General features: G+C 44.8%; 1 protein-coding gene across 1 annotated transcript in view; it reads right to left on the bottom strand.

Annotated features, from left to right (window-relative positions):
• Window positions 1-13840, bottom strand: part of PPA2 (inorganic pyrophosphatase 2) — a 52432-nt gene that overhangs the window by 23235 nt on the left and 15357 nt on the right. Inside the window, exons 4-7 of the mRNA XM_032794253.2 lie at window positions 10013-10066; window positions 6274-6393; window positions 4966-5052; window positions 1456-1582 (exon numbers count right to left, since the gene is read on the bottom strand). Coding sequence (XP_032650144.1) covers window positions 1456-1582; window positions 4966-5052; window positions 6274-6393; window positions 10013-10066 — 388 coding nt within the window. The remainder of the gene's footprint in view (window positions 1-1455; window positions 1583-4965; window positions 5053-6273; window positions 6394-10012; window positions 10067-13840) is intronic.

The raw sequence follows: 13840 nt of genomic DNA, 5'->3' as shown, positions 1-13840 counted from the left end.
CATTCAGCCACCAGGAAAATGGTTCAATGGCTGAGCAGCATAATTCCTCAGACATCTGGAATGCTATTGGATACATCAGTTACTACAGACAGACCATTAAAACGGGTACTATCCCAACAAAAGGATAAGTCCTGACCACATGTACCTGAGAGTACATAACATATTTAGCCTGAGAACACAATTATTAACTTGACAAAAATTGTCGAAGACTTGCACATGACTTTAGCCCTTGGATTCCCAATTATTTTATTTGCTAGCTACAGGAAAGGTACAGAACAAGCACCGTGTGAAACATTTGACAACACACCCTTAACTCTTCTGAAGGGAACACCTGCAGGAATGGGAAGGTAATCCAGTTACCATGCCACTTTAAAGCAACCCTACCAAGCTGAAATCTAGTCAATTTTTTAAAAATAAGTTAAAGGTCATTTCAGGTGCTAGACCTGCCTTGGAGTCCTGCCATCCATTTTTTGTGGCTCCACAAATCACACCTTTTTTTTGTATTTTTTTTTCTTCTCTCTTACTGTGCAAAGGACGCAAACAAAACAAACAAGTGGATGAATGGCTGTTGGGGAGACAAACTAACAATACTGAAAGTAAACACTTAAAAACCTAATTTGTTTCTTTTTGTTTCTTTCAGCAATAGTACAAACTATTTCACAGTTGCAAGTAAAAGCTTTTCAGACAAATGTGATTTTATTTTTTAAGTTAGATGTGTTCCTTTAATCTGTACCTTCTCTCTGCTGACACTAACATCAAGGCTTCTGTTGGAGTCAATTGTGATAATGATTTTGCAATGTGAACTACAAAAAGCTAAAATGAGCCCACCAACTAATTTCACATGTGCAAAAATTCTCAGTTACTTGGGAATCACGTTGTCAAAACCCGACAGGACACTTTAAAAATGTAGGGGCATCTTCAGAGTGCAAAACTATACCTATCCAAACACTCATGAACAAAAAAACCCTCATACAGCCAATGGAAATTAGGGCTGTTCAAAGTAAATGACATTTGCAAGGGTTTAAACTTACAATTCTCCCAACTACTTACTAAGGCAGTCATGTTTCAAAGATCATGTTCTCTCACACAGGGTTCTCTGTGTGACAGGTCATCTGAGGAAGTCCGGAGATAGCCGCTAGCTTTCCTAAAGCTTAGTGTGAGATACATAAGTGCATTCCCTAAAGAAGATGTTTAAGTGCAGACTACAGCAAATCGATGAATACATGCTCCCTTTTCTTTAAGCGGTCTGCCTTGATTCATCCTTTGTGTGTCAATGTCAAACACCACTCTACTGACCATGCAATTAAAACCAAGGTGCAAATATTTAAATCTGGAGCTGCACAGTTCGTAATCTAGGTCACATTTCTGTATTACCAGTTCCAAATTCTAAATTTATCCTGTTCCTCAAAGTTCACTTGCTGAAGTGGATGTTTGAGGACAGATAAAGATACTTGCCATGAATTCTCTGGGCTTCTGGGTCATCCACACTGATGGCAATAATCTTCCAATCTGTCTCTCCTTCATCAATAAGAGCCATAATTCCAAGAACCTTTACCTGAATGATCTCACCAGGAGAGTGAACCTGAAAGCACAGCAGCACAATTTCTGTCTTAGAAAGGTACAGAAAAGGCTACACAGTCGCAACCTCTTTGTTTTCCTCTAACAGACCAAAAAGTTGTTCTCCTCTTTCAACTCTTCCACATTCCCATTCAGAGATTTACTTCCTGTCCCTCATAGATTCCCAGATCTATTTGCCCCTCTCCCGTCTTTTCTCATCTTTGATTCTCTCTTCCACCACTCTGTGCAAGATCTCAGTAATTTCTTCAAGGAGAAAACTGACATGTTCTAGCAAGAATTTTCTTCCCTCCCCTCTATATTTACCCCAATCTGTGATCCAGAGGCATCACTCATTCATCTTCTAATGCCTTCTACCTATCCCCATCCCAAGTCTTCATCTCTTCTCTCACTCTCCTGGCTCCTTTCTCCTAGCCTTCAAACATACACCTATCTCCACACTCTAAATTCACCCTAGCTTCTCCAAGTAGCACCTCATCTCTCTCCTCTTCTTTTCCTCCAAGCCCCAGGAGTGTGACGTTTCTTCCTGCTGCAGCAATTTCCTCTCCTCCAATTCCTTCTTGATCCCTTGTAATCCAAATTCAGGTTCCGCCTCTCCACTGCCACAACCTTTACTTAGGTCACTAGCAATCAGTCTCCTTCTGGCATAGTCCAAGGGGCATCTTCTGCAAAGTCATTTTCCTTGATATATTCACCACCTTTAGCACAACTGATGATTGCTACCTCCCTTCCTAACTCTGTGGACTTTCAGAATTTTTCTCCCTCTGTGTTGTTACCACCTTACCACTTCAAATGAGCCTTCAGAGTCTCCTTCTCCTCTCATCGCAGTCAACATCCCATAAGCGCTATATTAGACCCTCTTTCCTTTCTCTCTCATCTCTGGGTGGCCTCAAACTCCCAAATCTGCCTTTTCACCTAATCTATCCCCCTCACTCCAGTCTCACACGTTTGTTTTTCTGACTTGCGTTCCTAGATTTCCCCATTGGCAATTCAAGCTCAACATGGCAAAAAAAAATAAGTTCTCTCTCTCTTTTCTATTGCTGTTAAGAACTGCACTGCCCTTGTGAGTTATTTTAGCCATAAAACCTGCCATTTTTATCTCCTCTTGTCTCTCTCATTCAATACCCAAGCTTTTGTGAAATCCTGCTGGTTCTTTCTTCCCTCTCTAAAATCCACCATTTCACTGAGTTTAAGGCCAGAATAGACCACCAAATCGTACAGAAAAAAGAAGATAAAAACACTTCCAGAATATTTGGGAGCCAGTGGGGGGAATCTCTTCCTGACCCCCTGCCAGTGGCTGGCTGAAACCCTGAAGCATGAGCTTTTAGGAACATAAGACATAAACCTGAAGTGAGCCCCAGGGTTTTTAAACCTTTCCCCTACCAACACAAGCAACCCTCAGTTTCTTCTCAGATTCTAACAACAGAACCTTGCCCATACATTGGCAGGGCTGGTCTTTGGGGTGGGCTGTCTGGGCACCTGCCCAGGACGGCCCACCAAAGAGGGTGACGTGCGCAGGGTTTGGATTCCCACCTGACCTGCTGAGGGAAAACTGGGCTGACAGAGGCGGGAAGCAGGCAGGCAGCAGCACTGGAGAGGGGACTAGGGGGAGAGATCCAAGCTGCAGGGGATAGTTGGACGACCAGCCATGGAATCAGGCGATCAGATGACTCCTCCAGAGCAGAGGTTCCCATCCTCTGCCCTGCTCCACGTGTGCAGCCACTGCTGTTCCTGTCCCCCCCACTTACTCCTCCCCGGAGTCGCCCCTGGCCATTCCAGACTGGGAGAGTCCTCCTGTCTGCTGGGGCAGGGTGGAGCCTGATGACAGGCTGTCCCCCTCACCCGTGCACCCGATTTCCATTGAGCTTGGGTGATGGGACGGGGAAATTGTGTGTGCGCTGCTGCCTCTCTAGGTCTGGAGCTGCTGGTAGCTGCTTGTGTCTGAACACAAGCCTTCGGGTTCCTGACCCTGAGTGCTTTCTTAAAGAGACAGTGCACTACTGTCACACACATATTCCCCTCAACACAACACGCACTGTCTCTCTCACACACACACACACTTTCTCTCTCTCTCTTCTCCCCTCCCTCCCCCCCCGCAACATACACAACACCCGGGCTCCCTCAGGTCACTTCACCCAGGTCTGGCTCTAGCCATTTCGCCGCCCCAAGCACAGTGGCACACCACAGGGGGCGCTCTGCTGCTCGCCGGTCCCACGGCTCCGGTGGACCTCCCGCAGGTGTGCCTGCGGATGCTCCACCGGAGCCGCGGGACCAGCGGACCCTCTGCAGGAACACCTGCGGGAGGTCCACCGGAGCCGCCTGCCGCCCTCCTGGCAACCGGCAGAGCGCCCCCCGCGGCATGCCACCCCAAGCACGCGCTTGGTGCGCTGGGGCCTGGAGCCGGCCCTGATTTCACCACTTGCCTCCTTGTACTGTGTTTGTTACAGAGATCCAGAAGCTGCTGCTCTCCTTCCCTCCCTTTACACAGCCCAGGGAGTTCATGGGGCAGAGGAGCAGCAGTCCAGTGGGGGAGCAAGCAGCAACGCCAGCTGCTTTGTGCATCCAGGTCAGTTTCTCAACGTGGGTGCAGGAGGGGGAATGAAAGGGTTAGGGGCACAGGGGGCACAGTGCAGGGGTTAGGTGCTCGGGCTCAGGAGGGAGGTGCAGGGGGTAGCAGTGAGGGGGGCACAGTGCAGAGGGCAAGTGTTGAAGTGTGGGAGTATGCGCTGTGCAGGGGTTGGGGTACAGGAAGCGCAGCGGTTGGGATAAAGGGGACACACTGCAGGGGTTAGGGGAACAGGAGGGGGCAGGTGTTGGGGTGATGAAATGTGCACAGTGCAGGGTTAGGGACTCAGGAGGGAGGTGCAGGGGGTAGGAGCGAAAGGGTACAGGGATTGAGGCACAGAAGGGGAGTGCAGCGGTTGGGATGAAGGGGGCACACTGCAGGGGTAGGGGCAAAGAAGGGGACAGGTGTGGGGTGCACAAGGAGGCACAGGTTGGGAGTGAAGGGGGAGTAGGCATTGGGGTGAAGGTGTCACAGTGCAGGGGTTAGGGGCACAGGAGGGGAATGCAGGTGTTAGGGCGAGGGGGCATGCCAGTGCAGGGTTAGGGGCGCAGTGAAGGCACTAGGGGGAAAGGCAGGGTGGGGAGCCCATGGGGGACCAGGGGCAATAGGGGGGCACTACACCCACAGGGGCCAGGGCACCTAAATGCAAGTTTGCCCAGGGTGCCATTTTCCCCAAGGCCGGCCCTGTACTTTGGTCATCCCTCAGCCACAAATAAATAGTGTAACCTCTTCCCTCTGGTCAATTGCTTCCACCTTGCCCCTCTCCATTCTATCCAAAAAGCTGCTACCAAAATATTAAAATAACCGTGTTTATTAAGACAAACCTTTGTGCCTATTTCACACACATCAATGGGATCATTATCACCACAGCATCCTGTATCCTTATCTTTATGGTGTGGATCTTCCCAAGTCTGTTAAAGGATTGAGAAACACAATAATTAAACTTCAATCACAATTCCTTAGTTTACCTATAAATTACAGAGGTTAATAAAACACCAGTAAATAAAGACACAGCCTCTCCTTTTTCTGGCAATAGGCATGCTTAGCTCAAGAAAGATGGTAGATTTTATGAGCCTCGATAAGATAGCTGGGAGAGCACCAGCCTTTTAATCTGAGGGTCTGGAATTTAAGTCCCTCTTCAGGTACAAATGCTAAGTCAAAACTGGATGTGTTTCTGAAGATATGTTCAACATTTTGTTTGTTGTTTTTTTTAATTAAAGGAGATTGTTTTAAAACTTAGTTATTTCCACTTTTAGAAAAAGTTTGCCATCAGTAGCTATTTTCCTGCTGTAAGTGACTTTGGTTTTTGTGATTTTTATATCCTCTGAAGTAGGTAATTGTTTCAATTTGGGGATTTTTCTTTTCCATGTTTGAAGTAATGAATCTACTAGAAATGAGAGGGAAAAAACACGCCCACACCCACCCACCAAAAAATATGGATTTTGGGAAGAGAGAAAAGACCCTTGTGGTGAAATTTCTTCTAAAGCACCCTCAAATATTTCACCACTGGTTGCTGATGAGCAAACATCTAAATCGTGAGCAAACATCTAAATCCTTATTGTCACCAAATATGGAATTTCAGCCACTGTTTATAAACACAAAACAAAATTTTGAATTAAATATGATCAAACAAGTCTGTCAAAATGAAATGAGTCAAAGTAACTAGTTTAACCCAAAATCAAAAGTCCCTATATGTTTTTCCTTTGTCAGAGAGGTTAAGAGATTCCAATTACTATTTACACTGCCAAATATGAATGGCCTACATGAATTTACTACCTGAACTTTGCGTAATAGGAAAAAAATATTACTACTTCTTGGTTTCAGTACTTTTGAACGACAGGAGGATGACAGCCTAATCCTGTCACATAGTACAGGGAAGTAAAAAGTATAAATTCAAGGTTCCTTAAATACTTAACTCCTTCCTGAAATAGCGCACACATTTACAAACATGCCCCAATTCTGATCAAAATTTATGGACACACTAAAGCTCTGCATAAAAAATTCCTAATTTACAAATCTATCAAACAAAAACGTCCTTCTTGCAACTTATTTGCATTCAAGCAATGCTCAGGATTTATAAGGTAATTTACTCAGAAGACAAGAAGGTTTCACCATTATAACAAAAATGTTACCTGAGGGAGGGCACCATAATTCCATATATAACCCTTGTGAGGAAAGATATTGGCCACATATCGAAGCTTGCCTCTCTTTATATCTTGTTTAATGGGATTCAATGGTTCCTTGGTGGCAATCTAAGCAGATTGTGAAAGAGAGAGAGTGAGAAAAGAATTCTAAAATGCACAGCAATTAATCCTGTACCCAACTGGGTAAGAAGTTGCATTTTGGGCAGTGGGGAGAGCATGCCTGAGGTTTGGAAATTATTAAAGTGTGATAGCCTCACTAACTCTCCAGGGTCATGTTCAAAAATCTGACTTGCTATTAATGTTTTAAGCTTTGGTGTGAAGTATTCATGGCAAAAAAAATAAAAAGCTGGACCCAGACAAGCAAAGGCATACCATTATAAGGAGTCTGTCATAGTCAGCTACAAATACTGAAGAGAAACTAGCTTTGAAGCTCTGCACTTTATGGGCCAAATTTGGCAATAACATAATTAGGGGCCCAAGCTGATCAGATAACAAGGAGTTGACAATGATGGAAAAACTGCTTTAACTGTTAGTTGTTTTCCGCCATCTGTTTTCTCTACCCATAGTATAGCAGTTACACTTGTTCTGTACACTCATTCTGCATACCCAATGAACACCAAATTGGTGCAGATTAAGTTAAATCAGAAAAAGGCACCCTTGTTCTGAAATAAGTGTCTCCACACGGGGACTTATTGCAAAATAGCTTATTCTACAATAGCTATTCTGGCCAGTATCCCCAAGTAGACAAGTCTGACTTTACCATCTACACATGTTCTCTGACCCATTTACACTAAGCATGTGACATACACCACCATTTAAATCACCACTGATTTTGGTCCACAGATTTCCAAAGGAGTTGCATCTATTTACATCAGGTCAGAGCTGGACATTGTGCCTCTAATTATAGGTCTGTTTCTTGTATAAATACAAAGCATGCTCCGAAAGTTGTGACTGATTGTGCAATTCTGATTTCAGTCAGGATTTTCCCTGCATTTGGCCAAATCCTACCAGTGAAAATATGGAGTAACTCCACCAAGATTGGTGATGTTTCTCCAGATGTACAGTGATGTAACTGAGCAAAATAATTTGGCCCCTGCCTGATGCTGCCAGAGCATCTTGGAAGAGGCTACTGGCAATGCAAAAATGAGAATGACCTCAAGGAAGTCAAGGAAGGCCAACAGGAAACTATGTGAACTGTTGGGGCTCAGTGACATGCAGGAAATGTGGTCTAATAAGATGGAGCAGGGGAGGCAAGTTTCAATAACTTTGTTTCTTAAATTCTTTAGATCAGTTAAGAAAATCTTCCCATGAAGGGAGGAGCAGTCCAGGAGTCACAGATGTGTGGTGATCTATGTCTAATTTTGGCTTCCTACCATGGTCCAATCTGAGGGATGGTGTCTCGGAGCGGGGAAGGGGTTAGGACAGGAGTGGGCAAACGTTTTGGCCTGAGGGCCACATCTGGGTATGGAAATTGTATGGTGGGCCACGAATGCTCATGAAATTGGGGTCTGGAGTGCGGGAGAGGGTGAAGGCTCTGGCTGGGTGTGTGGGGTTGGGGATGAGGAGTTTGGGATGAAGGAGGGTGCTCCAGGCTGGGACCATGGGGTTCGGTGGGCGGGAGGGAGATCAGGGCTGGGGCACAGGAGGGGGCCAGGGATGCAAGCTCCAGGTGGCGCTTACTGCAAGCAGCTCCCAGAAGTAACAGCATGTCCCCCCCTCCAGCTTCTACATGGGGGCGCGGCCAGGCAGCTCTGCACACTGCCCTGTCCGCAGGTGCAGCCCTGCAGCTCCCATTGGCCGTGGTTCCTTGGTGCGGAGCCCCCTGACTGCCCCTACGTGTAGGAGCCGGAGGGGGGACATGCTGCTGCTTCCAGGAGCCTCACAGAGTGGGGCAAGCCCCTGACCCTGCTCCCCAGCTGGAGCACCAGAGCAGGGCAAGCCCCAGACCCCGCTCCCCGGCAGGAGCTCGAGGGCCAGAGTAAAATGTCTGGAAGACCGTAGTTTGCCCACTGCTGGGTTAGGAAAACAGAAATCTGGTGGGCACCAACATAATCTCTGCCAATGTGGTATTCTAAGAATTTCCATATCCCAGCAGTTATTTGATTAGCTGGCATGGCAAAGTAAAGGCAGCCATTTCTTGTCTCTTGCAAGAAGTTAGAGGTGGAAAAGCCAGACAAGGATGTTGAGCCACGCTGAAACCTGATTCTAATGGGATAGCAGGTGTCTCTATACCTCCGGAGGTCAAGTGCAGTGTTAGGTAAGAAAATAAAATACGTTTAAAAGCAAGCCAGATTTCAAGTTAAGCCTTTAAATGGTGCAGTGAAATCAGAACATTTGGCAAGCGGACTCAGCCTTCCCCTGACGTCATCTTAAAATGCAACGTGAGTTGACAGAAGAAAAAAAAATAGCAGAATTATTCCTACAAGTATGAACTGTGATAGTCAGGGCCGGTGCTACCATTAAGGCGAAGTAGGCAGTTGCCTAAGGCACCAAGATTTGAGGGTGTCAAAAAGCGGTACCCCCAATTTTTACTTTTTTTTTACAGCGGTTCCTCCCCGAGTGCGCAGTTGCTGCTCCACTTCTCCTGCCTCCCAGCCTTGCAGCGCCAATCAGCTGTTTGGCACCGCAAGCCTGGGAGGAGAATTAGAGTAGGGGCGGAGTGCTCGGGGAGGATGCGGAGCAGAGGTGAGCTGGGGTGGGGAGGTGCTGCACAGCTCCCGGGAGGGAAACTGCCACGGGGAGTGCCTCAGGGCAGGAGGGGAGCTGCTGCGGGGCGGGGAGGTGCTTTAGGGCGGAGTGGGGAGCTGCCATAGGACTGGAGGTGGGGGGCGCACAAGGTGGAAGTTTCGCCTAGGGCGCGAAACTTCCTTGCACCGGCCCTGGTGATAGTGAACATAGTTTAAAATCCAACTTTCGAAGTCATTTCAGGATCAGGAAAAAAATTAAGCTCTGGACAGGGCACCAGCACGGGTAAGACTAACAGCAGCTTACTCCCAAACTTTCATAAAACCTTGGGGGAAGGGAGCCCTGAAATTAATCTATTATCAAGGGAACAAGCTAGTTCCTGTACAATTTAGGAAGTGTTTTACCTACACCACAAATAAAGCATGCCTAAGCCTTTGTATTGTGACACTGCAGAAGAATGCTCCAATCAGGCTCTACTTTTAAAATTTCAAAAGTCATTTCCCAGGAAGAAAAAAAAACTTCAAAAGTAACTAAGTGCCAACAACTGCTCTTAGATTAAATATGATGTTTTTCAATAGCCAATACAGAGAGGTCAAGATTAGGGCTGGCACACTATAATTTATTCACCAGTAAAGCTCATGGAGGATTAAATCTTTTGAATCCAAAGTTAAATAAGTTACGGCACCTGTGTATTTGAGAGGAAGATTGAGTTCAGGACACTATCCTGCTACTATCCTGTTCTGCCCCTCTTATTCATGTTGAGTAGCACCTTACTCTGCACCTTGAAATCAATGGGGTTATTGAGGAATAAGGAAATACTCAAGGTGAGTAAGGGAGACAAAATCAGGCCCTTAATTTTTTTTTTAACTACAGGAAAAACGTCAGCATGAATAACCGCAAAAGAACACTCTAGTCGTAAGAATTTTACGTGTAAGGATACAACTGAATAAACTGACTTTCTAAAATGTTGGAAACCATTACATCACCATCAATTCTGCAAATATCTATATATTTAATAAACCAAGATTGTTTTTTTAATTACCTCCATTTTAGCATTTGACCAGCGAGGCACTTCTACAACCATGTTAAACACTACCTAAAAAGAGAAAAAAAATTGAAGTATTTAAAATAAAGCTAAGTTGGTGATAAACAATTTTGTGATAAGTTATTTTTTCTGTATCTGACAGCAATATTTGCTGACACTCACAACTCAGACGTTTAATTTTCTAGATGCAACATATTTACAACACTATAGTTTGTCACGTTATTCCATATTCCCCAAAAGTAGAAGACAGGATAACTATTAAGGAAGACTTAGAAATCTCCATGATGCTTTTCAGTCTGGTCTATGATATATTTCTTCACACAATGTTCAATTTGCCTGCGGAACCCATGGCCACAGGACATCATTGAAGCCCACAGCTTAGCAGGATTCAAAAAGGATTGAACGTTTTTAGATAAAATGGATATTTGAAAAATAAACAGGAGTTTTGGAAGAAATATAAACTCAAGCATAAACACAGAACAAAATAACTCCACATACTCTGTCAAGACACTACAGTGCAAACACTTGGTCCTCTGGGGTAAGAGAATACAGATGGGTAGTTACAGTGTTAAATGCACTACTGGAAGATGCTCATATCACATTCATCTCCGTAGTATCAAGATCCAACTGAGAATAGAATAGGGCAAAATTTAACCTCTAATTAATGCAGATTAAGAGGAAATTATCCCTGGGGGCAAGTTATCACATAATTGCTTACTGCGGGGTTTCTTGCGCCTTGCTTTGAAGCAGCTGGTACCAGTCAGTGTTGAGTGTAGGATACTGGGCAAAACTGCTCTGATCCATATGGCAATTCCGGTGCTCCTATGCCTTATTTTCTGTGTGACAAGGTGAGTGAGGCAATATCTTTTATTGAACCAACTTCTGTTGGTGGGACAGACAAGCTTTCAAGCTTACACAGAGCTCTTCTTCAGGTCTGGGAAACTAAGGCCAGGTCTACACTACAAACTTACATTAGTATAACTACGTCACTCACAGATGTGAAGAATCCCCAACCCTAATTGACATTGTTATACTGACCCAACTCCTGGTGTAGACAGCGCTACATGGATGGAGGGGTTTCTCCTGTCAACATAGTTACCAGCTCTTGTGGCGGTGGATTAACTATGCCGATGCGAGAAGCTCTCCCATCAGCATAGAACTGTCTTCACTGAAACAGTGCAGCAGCACCGCTGCAGTTTTAAGTGTAGAATCATAGAACTAGACGGGACCTCGAGAGGTCATCTAGTCCAGTCCCCTGCACTCGTGGTAGGACTAAGTATTATCTAGACCATCCTTGACAGGTGTTTGTCCAACCTGCTCTTAGAAACTGAGGCTATGTCAACACAGCACACCTTACAACAGTATGTCTGTGCCGCTGCACCCGTGCCGCTGTAAGGTGCGCTGTGTAGCTGCTCTTTATCGCCAGGAGACAAAATAAAACCACCTCCAATGGGGGGCAGTAGCTTCCTCATCAGGAGCGCGGCTCCCGCCAATGAAGCACTGTCCACAACAGTGCTTTTCATCGTTAAAACTTTTGTTGTTCGGGAGGGGGTGGGGGTTTCACACCCGAGCGACACAAGTTTTAACGACGAAAGTGCCAGTGTAGACAAAGTCTAACATGATTTCTTAAAAAGAAAGATGAACCATCAAACTGACTTCATTAGAGTTGCACCAGGCTTGAATTTGTTCCAAAACGTCACCTTGACTAGGACCCTAACAGACACTTCTTACATGAATGTAAAATGTGTAAGATATTGCAACCTCATGCAACATCTTTAGGGACCACATTGTATTGAGTTGAGGTATGGTTTCTGTATCATTGTGGGCCAAGGGTTGTATTCAACTCCAGGGGGATAGGCTACCACAGTTCTTCCAGGAAATCAAAACAGTGGAGGTGGTTATTAAGGTCAATCACTCAGGTTGTAATCATCTCTAGAAAGATCTCTCTCCCTGAGAAGGTTTGCATTTACCAGGTCAAACTGCTTTTTCCAGAGACCAACAGACAAAGAAAGGGCTTTTTGTACAAAAAAGACTGAGTTTAAACTAATGCACGGCTTTCTTCTGATTGGATCCTCGGAGAACCCAACCCCTGGAAGGATTGCAAAGACTGACATCTACCAGAGCTCTATGCTGGAGGTGGAGTGGTCTCTGACAAGCATGTAGGAACTTCGATTGTTTTTATATGTTTCCTCTGTGATGCTTTTAACTTAAGAATAGCTGTGCTTACTTAGAAAGAGCCGTGAGATAACTTGTAACTGCTGGCAATAGGCTGTTCATAGCCTTTGAACAGAAAACAACACACAGGCTCTGCCTGTGAGCCAGACTAGCTTGCTGGGGATATCACAGTGAGGTATAGAGGGATTGCAAGCCTAACACCCAGTCTGAACGGAGAGACACACAGGTCTCCACACAAGAGAGGTGATTGCTGGGAGTCTAAACCTTAAGTGGGTGCTTAAGGAAGACTGGATTGGAGGGGGAAAAATGGTATCAAAGGTGCAGTTAACCCTGAAACTGACATGAAGTACCTGGATTTTTGCTCCTAGTGATCTGCTGTATTAACTAACATTTCCAGGGCTGATACAATAGTCTGATCAATGCGAGCCTCTGCAGTCCCAAATTTGCACCCTCTTCCCCAAATTTGAGAGATGAACTAAAAAGTGCAAGAGGGAATCTCAACAGTCACTTCTCACTGATTTTTCCCCAAGGTCGCAAGTAATTCACGGTCCTCTCATAGCCAGAAGATCCCAAAACACATTCTATATTAATTTGTATAATAGTCATGCCCACAACGTGCTGTCCAAATTCATAAGACAGAATCCATCTCCTGAAAAGTCCAAAACCTAAGCTAATAAGCAGGGAAGAAAGCACAGAGTCCTTAAGAATCAGTAAAGTGAGAATATTCCCTGGGTAAAGAGCATCTTGAAGAAAAAGAACATAGTTATGAATGAACATAGTTCAAAGCTGGCAGCACCGAAGGATACAACATTGGGATGAAAGTGTGATAAGAGACAAAAAGCAGATAAGGACAGGAATGCAATGAACCGGTTATGGGGGGTGTCTGACAACCATCTCTAACTCTCTCCCAGAACCACTGGGCTTACTGCGTAGCACTGCAATCATGATGGGACAGGCTCTCGCAGTTGGGGAGAGATGGCAAAACACTGTTTAATGGGCTCACTCCAAAAAATGTTAAGGCCAATTCTGGTGCGGAGCGCATAAAAAAAACAAAAAAAAACAAGAAGACTAAACAAATAATCATTTTGACTTTCATAATTACACCAGGAAAAGGATCTATAAAGTCTTGCTGAAATATAACAGGATAAACTTTCACCGCCACCAGAGCCTTATTTTTGTTGTGAAGACGACTGCAGGAGATTTAGCCGTACGCTTGTGTTGTAACTGCGTTTTCCTGACTGCATCTGTAACTGTGGCATCTGGAGAATATAGAGATTTTTTAAAAACCTAAATTGATCAAGAACTGCTTGAGGCCTGCAGTGAGTCAAAGAAGACTCTCAGGGCCAGAGCCTCAGCTAGCATAAATTGGTGTAGCACAAGTTATTTCAGTGAAGCTACATTGATTTATTGCAGACAAGAATCTGTCCCTCAGGATTTCTGATAGCGGTTGAAAACAAACGGTCACGAGCACTAAATGTAACAGCCTGATAGATTAATTCATATGCCAAAAAAAAAAAATAAAAAAATTCAGAAGGCCTCTGAAAGGTTGAGCTGCCCAAGTTTCAGCTGCTGCGGATGTTTACAAGAGTTTAATAGCTTCATGCAATCCTTGTTTAAAAATAAAAACAGTTTGTTGATGGGACAATCAAT

Source organism: Chelonoidis abingdonii, chromosome 5 (genome assembly GCF_003597395.2).
Source record: "Chelonoidis abingdonii isolate Lonesome George chromosome 5, CheloAbing_2.0, whole genome shotgun sequence".
NCBI classification, from domain to species: Eukaryota; Metazoa; Chordata; order Testudines; family Testudinidae; genus Chelonoidis; species Chelonoidis abingdonii.
Note: the sequence above shows the minus strand (reverse complement) of the source record. Positions and strands in the feature narration are given on the sequence as shown.